General features: G+C 43.4%; 1 protein-coding gene and 1 long non-coding RNA gene across 10 annotated transcripts in view; one reads left to right on the forward strand and one right to left on the reverse strand.

The window, feature by feature from the left end:
- Window positions 1-12,659, forward strand: part of LOC311106707 (protein 4.1-like) — a 94,389-nt gene extending 81,730 nt beyond the window's left edge. For 8 of the 9 annotated variants that reach the window (XM_084149111.1, XM_084149105.1, XM_084149103.1 and 5 more), the window contains 7 exons: window positions 1,257-1,415; window positions 3,926-4,612; window positions 5,738-5,866; window positions 5,961-6,059; window positions 7,371-7,451; window positions 8,264-8,379; window positions 11,540-12,659. In XM_084149111.1, coding sequence (XP_084005237.1) covers window positions 1,257-1,415; window positions 3,926-4,612; window positions 5,738-5,866; window positions 5,961-6,059; window positions 7,371-7,451; window positions 8,264-8,371 — 1,263 coding nt within the window. In that variant the 3' untranslated portion in view covers window positions 8,372-8,379; window positions 11,540-12,659. The remainder of the gene's footprint in view (window positions 1-1,256; window positions 1,416-3,925; window positions 4,613-5,737; window positions 5,867-5,960; window positions 6,060-7,370; window positions 7,452-8,263; window positions 8,380-11,539) is intronic. The other variant, XM_084149110.1, reaches the window with a different exon arrangement.
- Window positions 12,660-15,745: 3,086 nt separating this feature from the next.
- On the reverse strand, window positions 15,746-16,879 carry LOC311106458. Its single transcript, XR_014610331.1, has 2 exons — window positions 16,671-16,879; window positions 15,746-16,173 (listed from the first exon to the last, which is right to left on the reverse strand). It is a non-coding gene; the product is annotated as an uncharacterized lncRNA (long non-coding RNA).
- Between the last annotated feature and the right edge of the window lie 2,207 nt (window positions 16,880-19,086).

Below are 19,086 nucleotides of genomic sequence, written 5' to 3' on the forward strand. Positions count from 1 at the left end.
CCATTTAGGGATATTTCTGCTCTGGTTGGCTTGATTTGAGTTGTGAATTTGTAATGGGGTAATAACAAACTAAACCTACCCAGAGTGCTCTCTAATCTCACACATTAGCAACGTGGAACTGGCATGGTGCCCTACGCCATGTAATTACCAGAATGGATTTTTACACTATTAAATGACAATAACTAAGCCTTTATTATGACCTTCCCTTACTGAGGTCACGATAGGAGAAATTACTTAGAATAGACTCATGAAGTATAGAAAATGAGAACAGCTCTTCTGGAGTATGTTGAACTCTTCTGGAGTATGTTGAATGGAAATAAAAAATAGTTAATGTAAATGTATTTAAAGTGAAGCCACACTCCATGTTGCTTATCACCATGGCAACAGCATGTGCCTTATGCCATGTATAATTGCACACCTGTCAAAATGTGTGACGGCGAGACACATTTTAAAGCCAAACCCTTGTTCAACAGTGTCAAAGGGAAAATTGGTCCCTCTGGTTGGGTTCCACTGGCAGTTCCACGTTTTGATGTTCATGTGTAGGCTACTACTGAACTAAAGGGTTAAACTCCTAACAAAGCCTCACCTCACTGATGCCTCACTCTCATCACAACCTTTGATCAGTGTGGATGTTTTCTACATCCTCCTCTTCTCTAAAAGGGTTCAAGTTCAAAAACAAGTTCAAATCAGAGTGCTTTTAATTGGATATCGTTATCCATTAATTAGAGTGAGGTCACGATTGGGACTGTGTGTAAATTTTTTCTTAGTCTCACTAATGACAATGAAGAAGCAGTACCCCTACTACCCTGTAGATTCTGTTGAGTGATAGCGCCTCCTGGTGGCTCCTAAGGAAATGCACTCATTACTTGAAGCTAGGACTCCTTGGCCAAACTAAGCTTATAATTGTAATATTTATATTCATATTTACGGATCCCATACAAGTTTGTAATTAAGGCACATGAAAGTTCACATTTTCAAGAAGGCATTTCTGGATAAATAAAATATTTATTTTATTTATTTATTTGGACCTACTGTGAGGCTGGAAATAGCGGCAAACACCTATGATCCTGAATAAGGTCACAAATGGTACACCCATACACACACTAAAACTAGCCATACACGGGCAGTCAGTGAGGCTTGGCGTCCATCCTGTTACTATCATGGTTTCCAGACTAATGTACCTGTTGTCCGTTGTTGTCCCCTCCTCTCCTCACCCCCCACCATGGCTATGTGTGGCGTCCTCCTGGCACCGCTAGGACCTGGATAAGACTCAGGAGGATGTTTTGAAACATCAGGCTAGCATTAGCGAGTTAAAGCGCAGTTTTATGGAGGCCACCCCTGAGCCGCGTCCCAGTCAGTGGGAAAAGCGCCTCACAGCCAGCCCGGCTACAAGCCTGCGTCTGCAGGCCCAAGGGGTATGTGTTCAGCCGTGTCCTACTGTCCCTCCTACCGTCAGTCCTCCTGTCCCACCAGCCTGCCTGCATGTCCTCTACTCTCCTCCCTGTCTCCACCTCTCTCTGACCTGTCTCTAGCCTGCTGGGAGGCCCTGGCTCCAACCTCAGTCCCCTGGTTCTGACTCGCTATATGTTTGATTATTATGTGACAGTTGGGATGTAGAAACACCATTCCTCCTCCCTCCCTCTCCTCTTCTCTCTCTTGTCCTAATTCCACTAATTCAGCAATTCCCCCCTCCCGCCACTATCCCGAACAGATGAGTAGAGCACTCTAAGAATAACACCTGTCAGTCCTCTACACGTCACTAGAATACACACCTGCGCTCTCTCTCGCGCTCTCCCACCCTCTCTTTCTCTGTCTCTCTCTCCCTCGCCTCCCTCTGACTGTTAAGTGGATTTAAAGATATTACCCATAATCCCAACTGTCACACAGGGGCCTCTGTGGACTCCTCTATCTGCCTGTAAATGCTATTCTTTGTCAGCTGCTCTTCTCCCTCAGCCAATGGCTGGCTGAGTTTATCTCATTACTGTACTTCACCCTGTTGCTGTTATGAACGGTCAGCCTCCAATCGGATTAGTTCTCTGGCTGACTGTCCACATCTGAAGCACTGTGATCTCTTGTATTTCTGTTCTGAGCTGTAGATACACATATTATTTGATTGTCATGCTGCGCCACCTAATATTCTTTCGCTATAGTTTTTTTCTGTGTTCCTCAAGTTTTGCCCTGCCTATGTAATGTTTGATGATACAAAGAGTTGCAATTTTATTTGCACGCTTTTATTGACTTTCTCAGTGCTGTCTAAAGTGTGCTTTTCTTTCTTTGAGCTGCAATTTTCACTGCTGAATTTCACAACTGTGTATTTACTGTCATTCACGTGCACTTGTGCATTGGTGTAACCGCTCCTCCTCCTTTCAGCTGGACAAGCCTCACTTTTGAGTTCCTACTTCAAGTGTCTCCTCTTGTGATTTCCCCCCTGTGTTTCCTACTTATGTTTGGCTGTGTTGAGTGATGTACTGCATGCCTGCCTCTCACTCGTCCCTCTCGTCACTCTCTCTACACCCAACAAGCAGGTGATAGTGTTCACACACAGGCCTTGGGCCTGGTGCTGGACCTGTGATAAACAGAGTGTGTGTGGTATGTCTGTGTGTTACCGACGTGCTGCCTCATTCCTAGAACACACACCTCCACCATCCCCGTCTCAAAACTGCACTGAATCACTCTGCTCACTCACTCAGCCACTGGATAGTTTTAAGGGCTCTTCTGTTGTGTTGCACTGTTTGTATAGACTAGCTTGTGAAAGTGACTACTCCTCTTCTCTCCAGTAATGTCTGTCCTTCCTCTAATTCTGACATCTTTGCCTTGTCATTCTCTAACCTGTGTAGAGCTTGGAAGAGGAAATGACCTCCATTTTATTCAGTAAATTTGCCTGCGAGTCTGGTCTGGTTGATCCCGGCTGCACTACCACTAGGCAAGCAGCAGAGGGCGCTGTAGTCACTGCCTCTGGCCGTATGGCCTCAGCTCCACTCACTGCCGAGGTCGTCCTCAATACAGATGAATCAAAACCAACAAAACATCAGGTCGCTACCCATGCGACAACTAATGTATTGTCGCATGGTGCATCTCTTTAACTCTGCCACACCAAGTTCATGACCAGTCCAGACTACCACACACAATCAAAGTAGTATACACCTATTATGGTGACTAGATGTGTTGTTGGCTTGGCAGTGCACAATATGATGCAATTATAAGTATTTGCAGATGACTTACTCATTTTTGCACACACGCTGTAAGAGATTATAGAGCAAACCAGGCTGGCCATAAACTTTGGCATGAATATTTTCTTGTCATTTCATACGTTTCTGTCAATTGCCATTTCTTTCTCTGAATGCTCATGTTCTGTCTCCTTTGAGTGGTCTGTGTTACTAAATCTGTTTATATGCTATAGAACTGTTAAAGGTTCCCTTCCTACAGATGGGTAATGAGGTGGTAATGTTTGTGCATGTCAGAGAGACAGTCTCTCCCTCCTCCTAACCCGGGGAACCTGTACAGTGCTATGGTAACCGTAGAGATTCCTGATGTCATGCTGATGTGTGTGAGTGACTGCTGCCTGTTGGTTGCCTTTACGTTCCACAGAGAAGCCCCCTACCCAGAACCCAGGAGCCTCTCCCTGACCTCACGGTCGCCAAGGTGGTCCCCCCATCTAACACCGCCTCCGCCCCTCCTCCATCCCCCACCCCACACATACACTTAACCTCCAGCTCATCTCTCCTTTTTCATTTCAGCCATTTCTTCTTCCAGCCATCCATCCATCTCTCTATTTCTCTCTCCTTTTTCTGGTTACCATCCCTCCTTATGTTCGTTGCGTTGCCTTTTTTCAGTTGGTGGTGTTCTTTGTTGGGTTGTGTGGTCATCTTTTACGTTTCTGTTGTTCTCTCTCCATCCCGTTTGTTGTTTTTGTTCTCTGGTGTAGAGCGCAGATGACAAACCGAAATCCGGCGAGGCGGCGTGGCAGGCAGCAGAGGTTGAGATAGAAGAGACTGTAGTCGTCGAGGAGATCAGGGTGGCCCCCAAAGGCTCCGTCACCGTCACCACCCACGAGGTGGTCACCCCCGTTGCCATGGAGACGGAGGTCGAGAAGCCCAAAGAGGAAGGGATAGAGGAAGTTAAGGAGAAGGTTAAGGAGGAGCAGAAGAGGCCTGTGAGCGTGTCCTCGGACAGCCACAGTGAGAGCGAGGAGGAGGATGCGGGGGAGTACCACCCCCAGGTCACCGTCAGCGCCTCAGTGGACCAGATCAAAGAAGAGCCCGAGGAGGAGGAGGAACAGAAAGTAAATGAAGAACCAGAGCCAGTTACAGAACCAGAACCACTCCCAGAGCAAGTGGTCAAAGTAGAGGTCGAGGTAGAGGCCCAGCCTGCCCCTGCAGTAGTGGAAGAAACCTCAGTGGCAGAACCACAACCAGCCCCTGTGGCGGAGGAGAGCACCGAGGACATCCTGGTCAGCCCTTACGAGGCCCCTAACGGGCACGCCGAGGCCCATGAGGGCCATCCCGGCCTCGTGGCCCTGGAAGAGGAGGAGGAGGAAGAGGAGCCCAGAGTCAACGGGGACGCGTCTCACTCAGAGACAGAGCGCCTCCCCCAGGTTATTTGTTGCTCTGAGGTAAATGAATGGCTGCCGTCTCCCAGACCTGCGTAGTGCAGAGCACGGCCCACCGCCTAGCCTACTGCTACATACTACGCACTTCTGACCTCCACCACCCACCTACCTCCCTCCTACCTACTTACTACATACCTAGCTGCCTACCTACCTTCATATTGTACCTGCACGCCTGCTGATTCTCTACGCTGTCTGTCCGTGCTTCTGTCGCTCAGCACCTGAGCGTCACAGCAATGGAACGCTGAAGGCCTTTCACCTGCACAGCGGTCGCTTGGGCTAATTTTCGCTAAAGGAAGTTAAATGATAAGTGATAATCGTAAGAAGTAATGGCTAATATCCCCCAGCAGCACCTTCAGTTGTGGATCTGTGCCAAAGCGCTGCCCTCCTCTACTGTCGATCTGTCCCCCAGACTACTTCACTGTAATCATCACCACCTCTCAGTCCACCACGTTTCTGTTGGTGTTTTATTTTACTCTGTGTGTCGGCCCTGGTCCCTGTGTTTGTGAACGCACTGGCAGAGATGGCGCTGAGAATTGCGTGGGAGTGGAGGCGTTGTTGTTGTGCAATGCATGGCACCTGTGTGTGTGTGTGTGTGTGTGTGTTTGCTACAGCATGTGAAGTGTGTGTCCCCTTCCCTGTATTGGGTCTTTATTTGGCTAAGTTCTTGGTTGAGATGAGTCATTGCCTGGTCACTGGCATTAATTTGGTTTCGTCTCCGCCGTGACTGTCTTCAAGGACTCGTCCTCCCAAGCACTTACTTAAATGTCACGCCGTTCATTTGTGGGAACGTCAATGCATGTCTGTACCGTGCTGTTGGTCGCCTGTGGCAAAGATCAAAGCAAAAATGCATTGTACCGTTACATCAAAGTTACAAAAACCTCTATTATTTGCTTCATTTGCTTATTTTTTTGCTTTTTCAGTTGGTAATTTAGCTTGCATGCGCATGGTTGCATGGTTACGCCAAAGAGATTGTAGTTTATACTTATGTGCATTTTTGTAATGTTCATTTGCAGCTCGTGCATGAGTTCAGTTCCTACTGCTTTAGAGGTTGTGCTGTGTTTGCCTTGCCCTTGGTAAATGTGAAGTGTGTGTGTTTGTCTGTCCTGACTCTCTCCCCCTGCCCCCCAGCCTCCTGTGGTGAAGACCGAGATGGTGACCATCTCAGACACGTTTGCGGCCCAGAAGACTGAGATTGCCACTAAGGAGGTTCCCATCGTGCACACAGAGACCAAGACCATCACGTACGAGGCTGCCCAGGTAGGACCACTCCTCAGATGGCCCACTACCACTAAATAGATAGTGTTCAGACTGGCGATATGATGCTCTAATCGGCTCGCTGTGTGTTCTCCAGCTGGACGGCAGTGGAGACGGCGAACCAGGCGTTCTCATGACAGCCCAAACCATTACCTCTGAGTCACTGTGCACCACCACCACCACACACATCACCAAGGTAACTACATGTCACCGCACACGTCACCGTGGTAGCCACACACATCAAAAAGGGAACCACACACTTTACCATGGGAACCACACACTTCACCATGGCAACCACACGTTGCCATGGTAACCTCAAAGCCACATCCATCACCAAGGTAACAGCCCAGCTCTCCCTGGTCCATTGTGTAAATGCCATGGTATGTAGACTGTGGGCTCTGGCAGGGAGGACTGGATTCCCATCTGGCAGCATTATTCTGTGTAATCTGTGTGCAAATGAAGAGCAGCCTGCTCTGTAGTCTGTTGTGTTGATGCTTGGGGCTGTGACTGGCACCTACCCAGCCCAGGCAGAATTCCTCTGTTGTGACTTGGTGCAGATTCATAGATGCCAAACCCCAGCCCAAGTTTGTGTGCCGCACCTGGCATCAATAGACACCAAACAGCAGTGGACAGTGCTCTGGTTTTCCTCTACTCCCTTGCTGGCGGGCACCAAATTCATTTATACACATAGCTGGGGTTGTTTTCTCTTTTAAATACTCCTCCATTGGAGCAAGGAGATACTCTTGATTCAGTACTTCTAAGGATCGCATATTTTAATTTCATGGAATTCGGCTCAGTGCATAATGGAAGCCTCCTCTGGATCAGCTCCTAGATAGATATTATCACCTATGGCTGCAAATATTGAGGCAGCTTATTCTAACGCTTAGGCTATCCTCTGTATTAAATCGAATATTGGCCATATCATTGTGCATGTTAGGCCTACACATCATGAAATTGAGAAAATTACAGACCGTAGCCTACAATTAGCTAAATAGAACTCAATTGATTGAACATGAAATGTATTTCAATATTATTGAAATATATTGGCCTTATGTAGCCTATGCTGTATTTATATTTTAATGCAGTCATCTCAGTTTTAATTTGAAGCATTTTTACCCTTTGCTGGTTGTAACAATTGCAAAGACTTTGGCAACTTCATATTTGTAGTAAACTTTGTTCTGAAGTTATCAGCGGTCACAGATAAACATCTTGATTATATGTTTAGAAGAGCTCTTCTGTGTATAAAGACGTGGAAGGGCAAAAAAGCATCTAATGACGCACTTAGCTGTTCTGGTTTGAGGCAGCCGGTAAATAACAAGCATTTTCAAGTGCAACTTTAGTAACAATGGTTTTGGGAAACAGCTCTGAGATTAAACAATGCTCCTACGATGGTTCTAACGATGAACTTGGCCTTAAGATGCTTTTGGGAAACCGGGGCCTGGAGGATTTGTTGTTTTACTAATACAGTATGTCTGTGTACTTATCCTGAACATTTGGCTGTTTGCAGACATTAAAAGGTGGTCTCTCAGAAACCAGGATCGAGAAGCGCATTGTCATCACCGGAGACTCAGACATCGACCACGATCAGGTGAGCGTCAAGTCAGTCACACCAATCCGACACGTCCTCTGGTGGGAACCAATTACACAGTGTACCACAGCAGCTTGTATTACTGAATGGAAGATGTCGGCTTATTACATTTCTGTCCAAGATTTTCCATATAGTGAACATTTATACTTATGGAAATATGAGAATGTACCATACTACCAACTGAGGTCAACCACTCATAATATGTGCAGTTCAGTTATGTGGTATATCTGAGAGAATATATTATTGACAATTTTAGCAAGAATGAGAATTAAATGTGGTGGCCCAGTATCTCTGGTGTCTGCTCCTTTTAGACTAGAAATGGCAATAAGGACTTAAGTGTTTTCAGTCATTGTCTCAGCTGAAAGAGATGCATCGATCCCTGTGAAAAGACCTCGCTCTCTGATTTATAGTGTCAAGAGTCTTATACCTCCATATGAGAGTTCATCTGGTCATTAAACTAAAGAGTACAGCAGACAGATACACTCCACGCAAAGAGGTCCCTGTTGAACTCACAAATATTCACAACAACATATGTTTCCACATTAGAAGTTCATCCCAAACCCCAAAGGGACAAGCACGGGCAGACGTCCAAGCCGTACTTTCCATGTGAATGTCCCTCTCCCTCCTCCCATCCTTTGTCTTCATTTTATGTTTTGCCGTTTTTTGTTGTCGCCGCTGCTTTTCTCATCTGTATCCATAGCGCCTCCATTTTGTTAGTTTTCTGTTCCTTTGTTCTCCTTTATTTCCGTTAATGCCATCGTCTCCCTTTCCTTTTGGGTGTGTTGTTGCCGGGGCGTTGCCACCCCGGGTAGGCCTTGGCCCAGGCTATAAAGGAAGCCAAAGAGCAGCACCCTGACATGTCAGTGACACGGGTGGTGGTCCACAAAGAGACAGAGCTGGCAGAGGAGGGCGAGGACTGAGGCACCAGGTAAGGAACAGAAGCCACCAGGAGGCTCAGGGGTGTGGTGATTAGGGGGTTTAGGGTGAAGTGGTAAAGGATCGTCCCTCTCTGCTGCGAGTCTACGGTGGCCCTTCTAGCCCAAACCGACAGCACATCACATGCATCAGCCGGATATAAGTCCCCCACAGGGTGGAACTAACTGTCTCCTTGTCTTTTTCTTTGAGTTCTCCATCTTTTCTCTTAACTCCCCGTTTGCCCTCAGTCTGTACTTATGACTGAGCTATTTTGAGATGAATCGTAAAGTTCATACAAAATGTCCGCAAACCAAACTGCTGCAGATGTATCACTTTTTCTGGTCAAAATGTTTTGTTTTACTGGCTACACTAACCTCGTGACATCACTGTCTGTATTCTAACATGGACAGTGTTGGCAGACTGTGGCAGCACACTCTCCACCAGACAGATGACACCTCATACACACCGGAAGAGCAGATTAATGACAATGCTAATTAACTGGTGTACTGGAGGAGAAGAGAAAACAAATATTCCCTGTAGGTTTTTAGCTTGAAAGCACTTCACAATAGCTATTTTATCAGTTACTCGACCTTGTCAGCCTTTGGAGTTGGAACCATTCCAATCCATTGTAATCTCATAAAGCTTGGTTCAAGCCCAGAGAATTGTCTTGAATACACCTCAATCACCTCAGTCGTAAAGCAGTATCTATGGGCCCATCAAATAGGAGCAAGAAATGGATTCACACAGGAGGATCAAATGTACCCACAGCAAGGCAGAGGCTTTGAGCCAATTGTTAATTACAGTCAATTCGGGGGTGCTGGGTGGATACTATGGCTTCATTACTATGGTATTACTCTGAACAAACTAGCAAGGGGTGTGAATACTCTGCCTCCACCCTGTCCATATAGTGGTATGTCCATGGGTCGTTTGGCGAGCTCAGACCGTCATGGCAGTGGTCCGATGCACAGGAACTTTACATTACAGTTTACATTTATTTCCACCATTTCCATTTCAGAGGAGGACCAGATAGAGACCTCCAGCCAGAGCCAGCCCTTCCCGCTTGTTAGCTCTGTCATCCTCTCCAGTTCTGCTGAATTTGGGGGAAAATAAGCATGACTGCAGCGGCTGCTGAGAATAGAATGGCGCTTTGATTGGTGTAGCAGCGTGTGTACCCTTCAGTGAGAATGCTGTGGCAGCTCTTGTCAGATCATCAAGTGCTTTTGTCTTTTCTACCTACAGTGCCTTCAGAAAGTATTCACACCCCTTGTCTTTGTGTTACAAAGTGGGATTAAAATGGATTTGTCCTTTTTTGTCAACTATTTACACAATACTCTGTCGAAGAAAAATTCTAACATTTGTAAAAAATAAAAATGTCAAAAAAATAAATAATATCTTGATTAGATAAGTATTCAACCCCCTGAGTCAATACATGTTAGAATCACCTTTGGCAGCGATTACAGATTTGTCTCTAAGAGCTTTGCACACTTGAATTGTGGAACATTTGCCCAGTATTCTTTTCAAAATTCTTCAAGCTCTGACAAATTGGTTGTTGATCATTGCTAGACAACCATTTTCAGGTATTGCCATAGATTTTCACGCAGATTTAAGTCAAAACGTTAACTCAGCCACTCAGGAACATTCACTGTCTTCTTGGTAAGCAACTCCAGTGTAGATTTGGCCTTGTGTTTTAGTTTATTGTCCTGCTGAAAGGTGAATTCATCTCCCAGTGTCTGGTGGAAAGCAGACTAAACCAGGTTTTCCTGTAGGATTTTGCCTGTGCTTAGCTCCATTCCGTTTCTTTTTTATCCTGAAAAACTCCCCAGTCCTTAACGATTACAAGCATACCCATAAAATAATGCAGCCACCACTATGCTTGAAAATATTCAGTGGTACTCAGTAATGTGTTATATTGGATTTGCCCTAAACATAACACTTTGTATTCAGCACAAAAAGTGTATTGCTTTGCAGTATTACTTTAGTGCCTTGTTGCAAACAGGATGCATGTTTTGGAGTATTTTTATTCTGTACAGGCTTCCTTCTTTTCACTCTTGTCAATTAGGTTAGTATTGTGGAGTAACTACAATGTTGTTGATCCATCCTCAGTTTTCTCCTATCACAGCCATTAAACTCTGTAACTGTTTTGAAGTCACCATTTGGCTTCATGGTGAAATCCCTGAGCAGTTTCCTTCCTCTCCGGCAACTGAGTTAGGAAGGACGCCTGTATCTTTGTAGTGACTGGGTGTATTGATACAACATCCAAAGTGTAATTAATAACTTCACCATCCTCAAAGGCATATTTAATGTCTGTTTTTTGTATTTTTACTCCTCTACCAATTGGTGCCCTCCTTTGTGAGGCATTGGAAAATCTTTGTGGTTTAATCTGTGCTTGAAATTCAGTGCTCGACTGATGGACCTTACAGATAATTGTATGTGTGGGGTATAGAGATGAGGTAGTCATTCAAAAATCATGTTAAACACTATTTTTGCGTACAGATTGAGTCCATGCAATTTATGTGACATGTTTAGCAAATTTCTACTCCTGAACTTATTTAAGCTTGCCATAACAAAGGGGTTGAATACCTATTGACTCAAGACCATTCAGCAAAAACATAATTCCACTTTGACATTATGGGGTATTGTGTGTAGGCCAGCGACAAAAAAATCTCAATTGAATCCATTTTAAATTCAAGCTGTAACACAACAAACTGTGGAAAAAGTCAAAGGGTGTGAATACTTTCTGAAGGCACTGTACCTGGCAGGACATGAGATGCCTCGCTCATCAAAATACTTTGAAGCAGGCGCTGGAGTACTACCTGGTTTTGGGTTTGCCTTAAGGACATGGTGTCTTTTAATCCCAGTAGGCTAGTATCGAATGAGAATCCAATTTCTGCTGTTTTAGCTCAAGGCGACTCAGCCACTTTTGCCGAAGCAGATTAACGCTTCCTAAGTAAATTAGAATAGTTAAAAATAGCAGATATGATCAACTGTATAATACACTGTTAATCAGTGCAAGGCAGTTGCATTACCATACCAACTTATTTTAGGTGATTTCAATTAAAGCTCCAGACACTTGGTATTTGGACCTTATCTGTACAATTACTCCAGTTGGTGGTACTCGACACTCCTTCATGTTGAATTGAATATTCCATCCTTCTATTCTTTCTCTTTCGCAGAGCTGAAGAGCCTGTGAAGTTCATACTTGGATGTTTGAGAAACTCCTGTCATCTCCCAAACCGAGAGTCAACCTGGTGGGAAGACTACGTCGGACAACACCGAGGCTGAACTCCTGTGTGTTTCATCGCACACCTTCCTTTTTTATCACTCAGAAGAGAACCACTTAGCTAACATTTGTAGCGTGTTTAAATTGTTTTGTGCTTTTTGCAAAAATAAGAAAAAAATCTGCCATTATTAGAACCAGATAGAATGTATCATGTGATCATTTTTATTGTTGAGTAGTATTCACATTCCTAGTATGTACAGACAGGTAATGTTATGAAAAAGTCATTTCAATATCTATCTTCCTGTATTCATGCAGTTGCAGGTGGACAGGTATTAAGACTAAGTGGGTATATTAGCCTTGGACCTGGTCTTGTTCCATGTTGTCTTTAGAGTCAAATGTTTATCTGTTTTTGGGGGAAAAGGAAGAACAGCAAATTGTATTTAATTGGGTGAGTTTCCAAGGGACTAACAAAGGACGAAGCACTGTGTCATTTTGTACATTGCACTACAGTGCCAACACGTTTTCTTCTCTATGCAGTCAAAACAAAAACATTCCATTAAAGGGCAGGTGCTTTTCCTCTACCTCCCTCAGAAAACAAAATTAAATTAAAAAAAAATCTACAAAAAATCATGAAACATTAGGCAGCTTGGAAACTTTAGCTTTTCCATAACTTTTTGGCATCATTCATCAGAAATATATTTGTAGAAACTTATATTTTTTGCTATCTTTTAAAGTTTTTTGTCAATCTGTAAACTGATTTAGATGTTGATGAGGTGGGTTTGTTTGCCCCTTTTAAATATTTTTAATATATTTCAGAGGTTTTTTGACAACTAAAAGAAACACAAAATTGCCACTATTTGTATCTTTTACCTGTAGATAAAGGAGATCGCTGCCCTTAGCACTCTCTGCAATCTGACCAACCTCACCAAACCCAATGATGGTATCAATTTGCTCTTTGGACCCAGTGTATAGCAGATAATCTTAGATTTTTAGCAGCTTTAAAATGTTGTCTCCACCACAGCCACCCCAAACTCTGTGTAACACTGTTGAAATAAAAGTTTGTTATTCTCTGATTGGATGACTTTGGTTCCTTTTTACCAGTGTTAGGGAGTAGTGAACTACATGTAGTTCAACTAGTAATTTAACTACATTTTGCAGTAGCTTGGTGGTACTTGAACTAAATTCAAATCTAGTTAGTGTTTTCAGTAGTTAATTACTTTTTTTGCAATGTAGTTGATGTAGCTAACTACTGGAACTACACAAATATGCACTGTAAAAAATGAAAAGTAGTTTTTACAGTAACTTACTGGCAACCTGTAAGTTACTGTGAGAAAAAAAGGAACAGTGTTACTGTACTGTATTTTATGGTATCCAATACTGTTACTGTAATGTAAAGCCTCTCTTACTCTGACTGTAAAGCCTTATTTGCAAATTTCCCAGAGTGCCTTGCCTTTCGAATGAATTGTAGAGTTACCACCCATGACTGTATTTGTTTAGTGACAGTGACATGGTTGTTGCATTCAATGTTCAGTCCTTTGGCCTTCACCAAGTGAGATCCTAAGCGAGTATGTTATCACTAAAATTACATTCTTTAACACAATACAGTGGAAGTCTATGGGTATCTGCTAGCATGCAGCAACTTCCTTCAAACTGCACGCAGAGACATGAAAATGGTATCCACGAGTTCATCTGACTCTGGGGAAGTAGATAAAGGGCCTCATTGCATCATTTGTTGACTTCTGTAACCGTAAAAGCCTTGGTTTCTTGCACGTTAACATCAGAAGCCTCCTCCCTAAGTTTGAGTTATTCACTGCGTTAGCACACTCCGCCAACCCTGATGTTCTAGCAGTGTCTGAATCCTGGCTTAGGAAGGCCACCAAAAATTCAGAAATGTCCATCCCCAACTACAACATTTTCCGTATAGATAGAACTGCCAAAGGGGGTTGGGTTGCAATCTACTGTAGAGATAGCCTGCATAACTCTATCATACTATCCAGGTCTGTGTCCAAACAGTTTGAGCTTCTACTTCTAAAAATCCACCTTTCCAGAAATAAGTCTCTCGCTGTTGCCGCTTGCTACAGACCCCCCTCAGCCCCCAGCTGTGCCCTGGACACCATATGTGAATTGATTGCCCCCCATCTATCCTCAGAGTTCGTACTGCTTGGTGACCTAAACTGGGATATGCTTAACACCCCGGCCAACCTACAATCTAAACTAGATGCCCTCAATCTCACACAAATTATCAACGAACCTACCAGGTACAACCCTAAATCTGTAATCATGGGCACCCTCATAGATCTCATCCTGACAAATCATGCTGCCAAACATGCCCTCGTAAAACTGACTATCCTACCGATCCTTGACTTCGGCGATGTCATTTACAAAATAGCCTCCAACACTCTACTCAGAAAATTGGATGTAGTCTATCACAGTGCCATCCGTTTTGTCACCAAAGCCCCATATACGACTCACCATTGTGACCTGTACGCTCTTGTTGGCTGGACCTCACTACATATTCGTCGCCAAACCCACTGGCTCCAGGTCATCTATAAATCACTGCTAGGCAAATCCCTGCCTTATCTTAGCTCACTGGTCACCATAGCAACACCCACCCGTAGTCTGCGCTCCAGCAGGTATATCTCACTGGTCATCCCCAAAGCCAACACCTTCTTTGGCCACCATTCCTTCCAGTTCTCTGCTGCCAATGACTGGAACGAACTGCAAAAATCTCTGAAGCTGGAGACTTATCTCCCTCACTAACTTTAAGCATCAGTTGTCAGAGCAGCTTACCGATCACTGCACCTGTACACAGCCATTCTGAAATTAGCCCACCCAACTACCTCATCCCCATATTGTTATTTATTTTGCTAATTTGCACTCCAGTATCTATATTTGCACATCATCTTTTGCACATCTATCATTCCAGTGTTAATACTAATTGTAATTATTTTTCACTATGGCCTATTTATTGCCTTACCTCCATAATTTACTACATTCGCACACACTGTATACAGTGAGGGGAAAAAATTATTTGATCCCCTGCTGATTTTGTACGTTTGCCCACTGACAAAGACATGATCAGTCTCATTTTAATGGTAGGTTTATTTGAACAGTGAGAGACAGAATAACAACAACAAAATCCAGAAAAACACGTCAAAAATGTTATAAATTGATTTGCATTTTAATGAGGGAAATAAGTATTTGACCCCTCTGCAAAACATGACTTAGTACTTGGTGGCAAAACCCTTGTTGGCAATCACAGAGGTCAGACGTTTCTTGTAGTTGGCCACCAGGTTTGCACACATCTCAGGAGGGATTTTGTCCCACTCCTCTTTGCAGATCTTCTCCAAGTCATTAAGGTTTCGAGGCTGACGTTTGGCAACTCGAACCTTCAGCTCCCTCCACAGATTTTCTATGGGATTAAGGTCTGGAGACTGGCTAGGCCACTCCAGAACCTTAATGTGCTTCTTCTTGAGCCACTCCTTTGTTGCCTTGGCCGTGTGTTTTGGGTCATTGTCATGCTGGAATACCCATCCACGACGCATTTTCAATACCCTAGCTGAGGGAAGGAGGTTCTCACCCAAGATTTGACGGTACATGTCCATCGTCCCTTTGATGCGGTGAAGTTGTCCTGTCTCCTTAGCAGAAAAACACCACCAAAGCATAATGTTTCCACCTCCATGTTTGACGGTGGGGATGGTGTTCTTGGGGTCAAATAATTATTTCCCTCATTTATAATGCAAATCAATTTCTAACAATTTTGACATGCGTTTTTCTGGCTTTTTTTGTTGTTATTCTGACTCTCACTATTCAAATAAACCTACCATTAAAATTATAGACTGATCATTTCTTTGTCAGTGGGCAAACGTACAAAATCAGGAGGGGATCAAATACTTTTTTCCCTCACTGTATATATTTTCTGTTGTATTTCTGACTTTATGTTTTGTTTTACCGCATATGTAACTCTGTTGTTTTTATCGCACTGCTTTGCTTTATCTTGGCCAGGTCGCAGAACTTGTTCTCAACTGTCTTACCTGGAAAAATAAAGGTGAAATAAAATTGCCAAAATCCGAAGTATCCCTTTAACAAAAGCTTATTGTGGACATCTGGGTTTCTTAACCTTTTCAACCATAGGAAATAATCTGAAAAGAACTTGAACCATTCTTAGAAATAATTTAATACCGAAGGTACAATAAACACTATCATTTCAGTAATAAAAAATACACATTGTCTCTGCAGTCCAACAGTTTGTAAACAGTGATTTGGAATTCCATATTGGTTGTTGCTTCACTCCATGGTTTAGCTGGTGTTTTATCCATGATCTGGCAGTGGATAGTCCTCAGTACTTGTATTCAGCATCTCCATCCACTGTACTCTCCCTGTGACACTATTCTGTCTGCAAATGAGTTCTCAGAGGGCTGTACTGTACCCAGCAGGGCAATATCCAGCATGGGGCCATCCACAGTTCCCCTTCTCAGGTGTACATTCTCCCCCCAGCCCGTCGTCTCTGCCTGGGTAATGTGGTTCTGTTGCTCTGCCTGGAGGCCGTGTCCCTGGGGTGAGGTGCTGCAGACAACTCTGCCTCTACTGAGATAAAGAAAGAATATAGTGAGTCTGTCTCTTTGTGTATGTGTGGGGTCACATCTTCTCTGTCTACAGCCAGCACTGTTTGAAGGCTGTGAGGTCTGAGCCCAGCTGAGAGGCAGAGCTCCATCAGTAATACTATCAATAATGAAGAAGTGGAGAAAATATCGACTATTGACCAAGCCTTTAGGCCAGCTCCACACGAATAAGCTTTCCAAAGACTGTTATGGTTCTCTCAGACAGGGTGAACTGTTCTCAGAATTGTTTTTTTGTTTGAAAAGTAGTCCTGTTTCTATGCTAATGCAGCTGTAATTCAGTAATATGCTGGTCAAATCATACCACGTTTACACGGGCTGGTTGTCCAGTAACAATATGCTACAAGTAATACGTTGTAGACAAGTAAGAAGATATTGACAGTATTTATCATCTAATTGTACATTGTCCAAAATCACTCATTTGTTAGCTGTTATGAAAGACAAAGCAGAGTGCAGTTGAATTACCTTCCTTCAGCTTCCAGTTCAGGTAAACCATGATCTGTATCAGCAGCAGAGTGACGGGCAGGAAGACCCCAACACACAGCAGCCATCCAGGGACCTCCCTGAGAACCTCTCTGAGAAACAACACCAAGCTGGACATACTGATGGTGGTAACTGGTGAGACTGAGGCCTTTGGCCCTGTGATATTCTACTGTAGAAATACCACTGGTGATTTGGACTTTGTGCGGTTGTTTAAACAACCCTGTGATTGCTAAGAGGATTTACTGCTGCCTGGTTAATAGTTTACCCAGCCCGGGCCCGGTGCTGGGGGGGTCAATCCAGACGTTAGCCCCTGTTACCCTGCTCTGATGTCATAAACATACAGAGTCTCCATCACTTTGGATAGTTATCATTTCTCTGAAATAGTATGAAAGGTTTGATGGAAACATCTAGTCTGTTGAAGCGCAGAGAAACTGGATATTTGAGAGATTTGAATTGGCCAAACAGATTTTGAGTGAAGCTTTTGAAAGGTTATCTCTATGAATGTCTATTGATTGGTTTGTTTAGTTTAGCATTGTGATTTAAAATAGATTGACTGGGCTATTATACCGACCTCTGAATGTATTGTTGTGGAAGTCTCTATACTTCTCCCGAACAGTTACTTATTCAGAATACAATTGAAATCTGAATTGATAAGATCATTGCTATCTGTCATCCAAATCCCTGAGGTATTTTCATTTGTTCAATTATAGGATTTAAAAGGATTAATAAGACTTACTTATTATAAGCAGGTGATGTTCCTTAACTTTCATTATTGGCACGATATGCACTGTTTGCTTTGAAACAGGCTTTACTCTCAACTGCGTCTTTGAACTTAAGTTCAGCTATCAAATAATGTCAATGTGCAGTGTGTGTTTCTTGAATAAGCATGACAGAATGTTCCCTGCTATGATTAGAGAAGGGATTTACTACACTTCATGAGCAACTCTGAACCCAAAATACTCCCCCCCAAGGGATTGCGTTTCATTTTCAACGAAGGGTTCAAGATTACAACCAAATGTTCTGTTTAGAAAAAAGTTAGCCGCTTCATCTGGCCTAGTAATGTTAACTTGTTTTCCATTAAATGAGCCATTGGGATACTGCAATTAAAAAGCCCTTTTCTCAATCGTCTCCATGTCAGGCCATTTCTGAGTCTTTCTCTTGTTTTCGTATTTTCTTAGTGCCTTGTTCATTTGCATACTGTGGCATTTGAGAAATCCATCAAATAAATCTTTGATCTGCCTCAGTTTTGTGTGATCAATCCCAGCCATCAAATGGTGAGAGAGCCACTTTGACCCCTAATGATGAGTACCAACCATCTGGATCAATGCGTTGGAATATCTCCTCTTCTCCCTTTGATCATGAGCTTATTTTGGCTATGAAGACGCTTTGGCAGGCTTCGTAGTTTCATGGGGTTTTCTGTAACAATTAAGGAATATGTTTTCTCTATCACTGGCTCTCATGTCCTGGAGAGGGAATATGCTTAATATCGCACACTGTGCTTATTATTGCATACAGAGGTAGGCTTTTCAATGGCATTCAGCATTGTAGGTGACTTTTCTATGGATCCTAGATCTTGCTGCATCTTCAGAATATTAAAAGAGAAATTACCCTAGAATTTGATTATATTTCCATGGAATCCATCTCTAGCTTGGCTTTAGACGGCACATAACCCCACAGCCCTTTGTAGCTCAGCTCCAAAGAGCGAGCGAGAGACCGAGAGAGAGCTGTGTGTGAAATCAAACTACGTGCGCACGGTGTCACTGTCTGGATGAGTGGAGCCCTCATAATGGAATCAGTCGTGTGTCTCTTACTTTGGTTACTCAGCCCTATTACTTCACAGGATTTAGTCATGACTGACATTACCACAGCTTGCTCGCATCCCATTACATAAGCACACTAACTGGAGTTTTGAATGGGTATCGTCGCTCTCTTGTTCGTGAGGGTTCATAGGCTTAAGTGTGTGTTTAGGCTGGGTGTTGAAAGAGGGTAAGGGCCAGGGTGTGCTGCTTTTATATGAAAAGTCCTCTAGGCATCCATGGTGCTCTATAGTTTATAAGAATGCAGTGCCCCAAACTTCTTGGTTTTGATTTGAGTCTACTAACATGTCATTATGATTAATCAGTGATCAAAACCCAACAAACTGTCACGAGCTAAAAATAGCTCATCAACAGTCAGTCTATTAAAAAAAATTGACTATTAGTCCTTAATGATGGAAATGAAAAGTTCAAACGCTGCCACAAAACATTATCAACTAATCAGAGCATGTAATTACCTAGCCCCAACCCAGAGCAGACATAATTAATTAAGCTGTCATGTTTAGACTTCCTCCGACTTTAGTAGCTACTAAACCATGATTGATCTTCTGTTTATAGGGAGAGGCCACAGTAAGTGGATGTCT

Source organism: Coregonus lavaretus (genome assembly GCF_964263955.1).
Source record: "Coregonus lavaretus genome assembly, chromosome: 31".
Lineage (NCBI taxonomy): Eukaryota > Metazoa > Chordata > Actinopteri > Salmoniformes > Salmonidae > Coregonus > Coregonus lavaretus.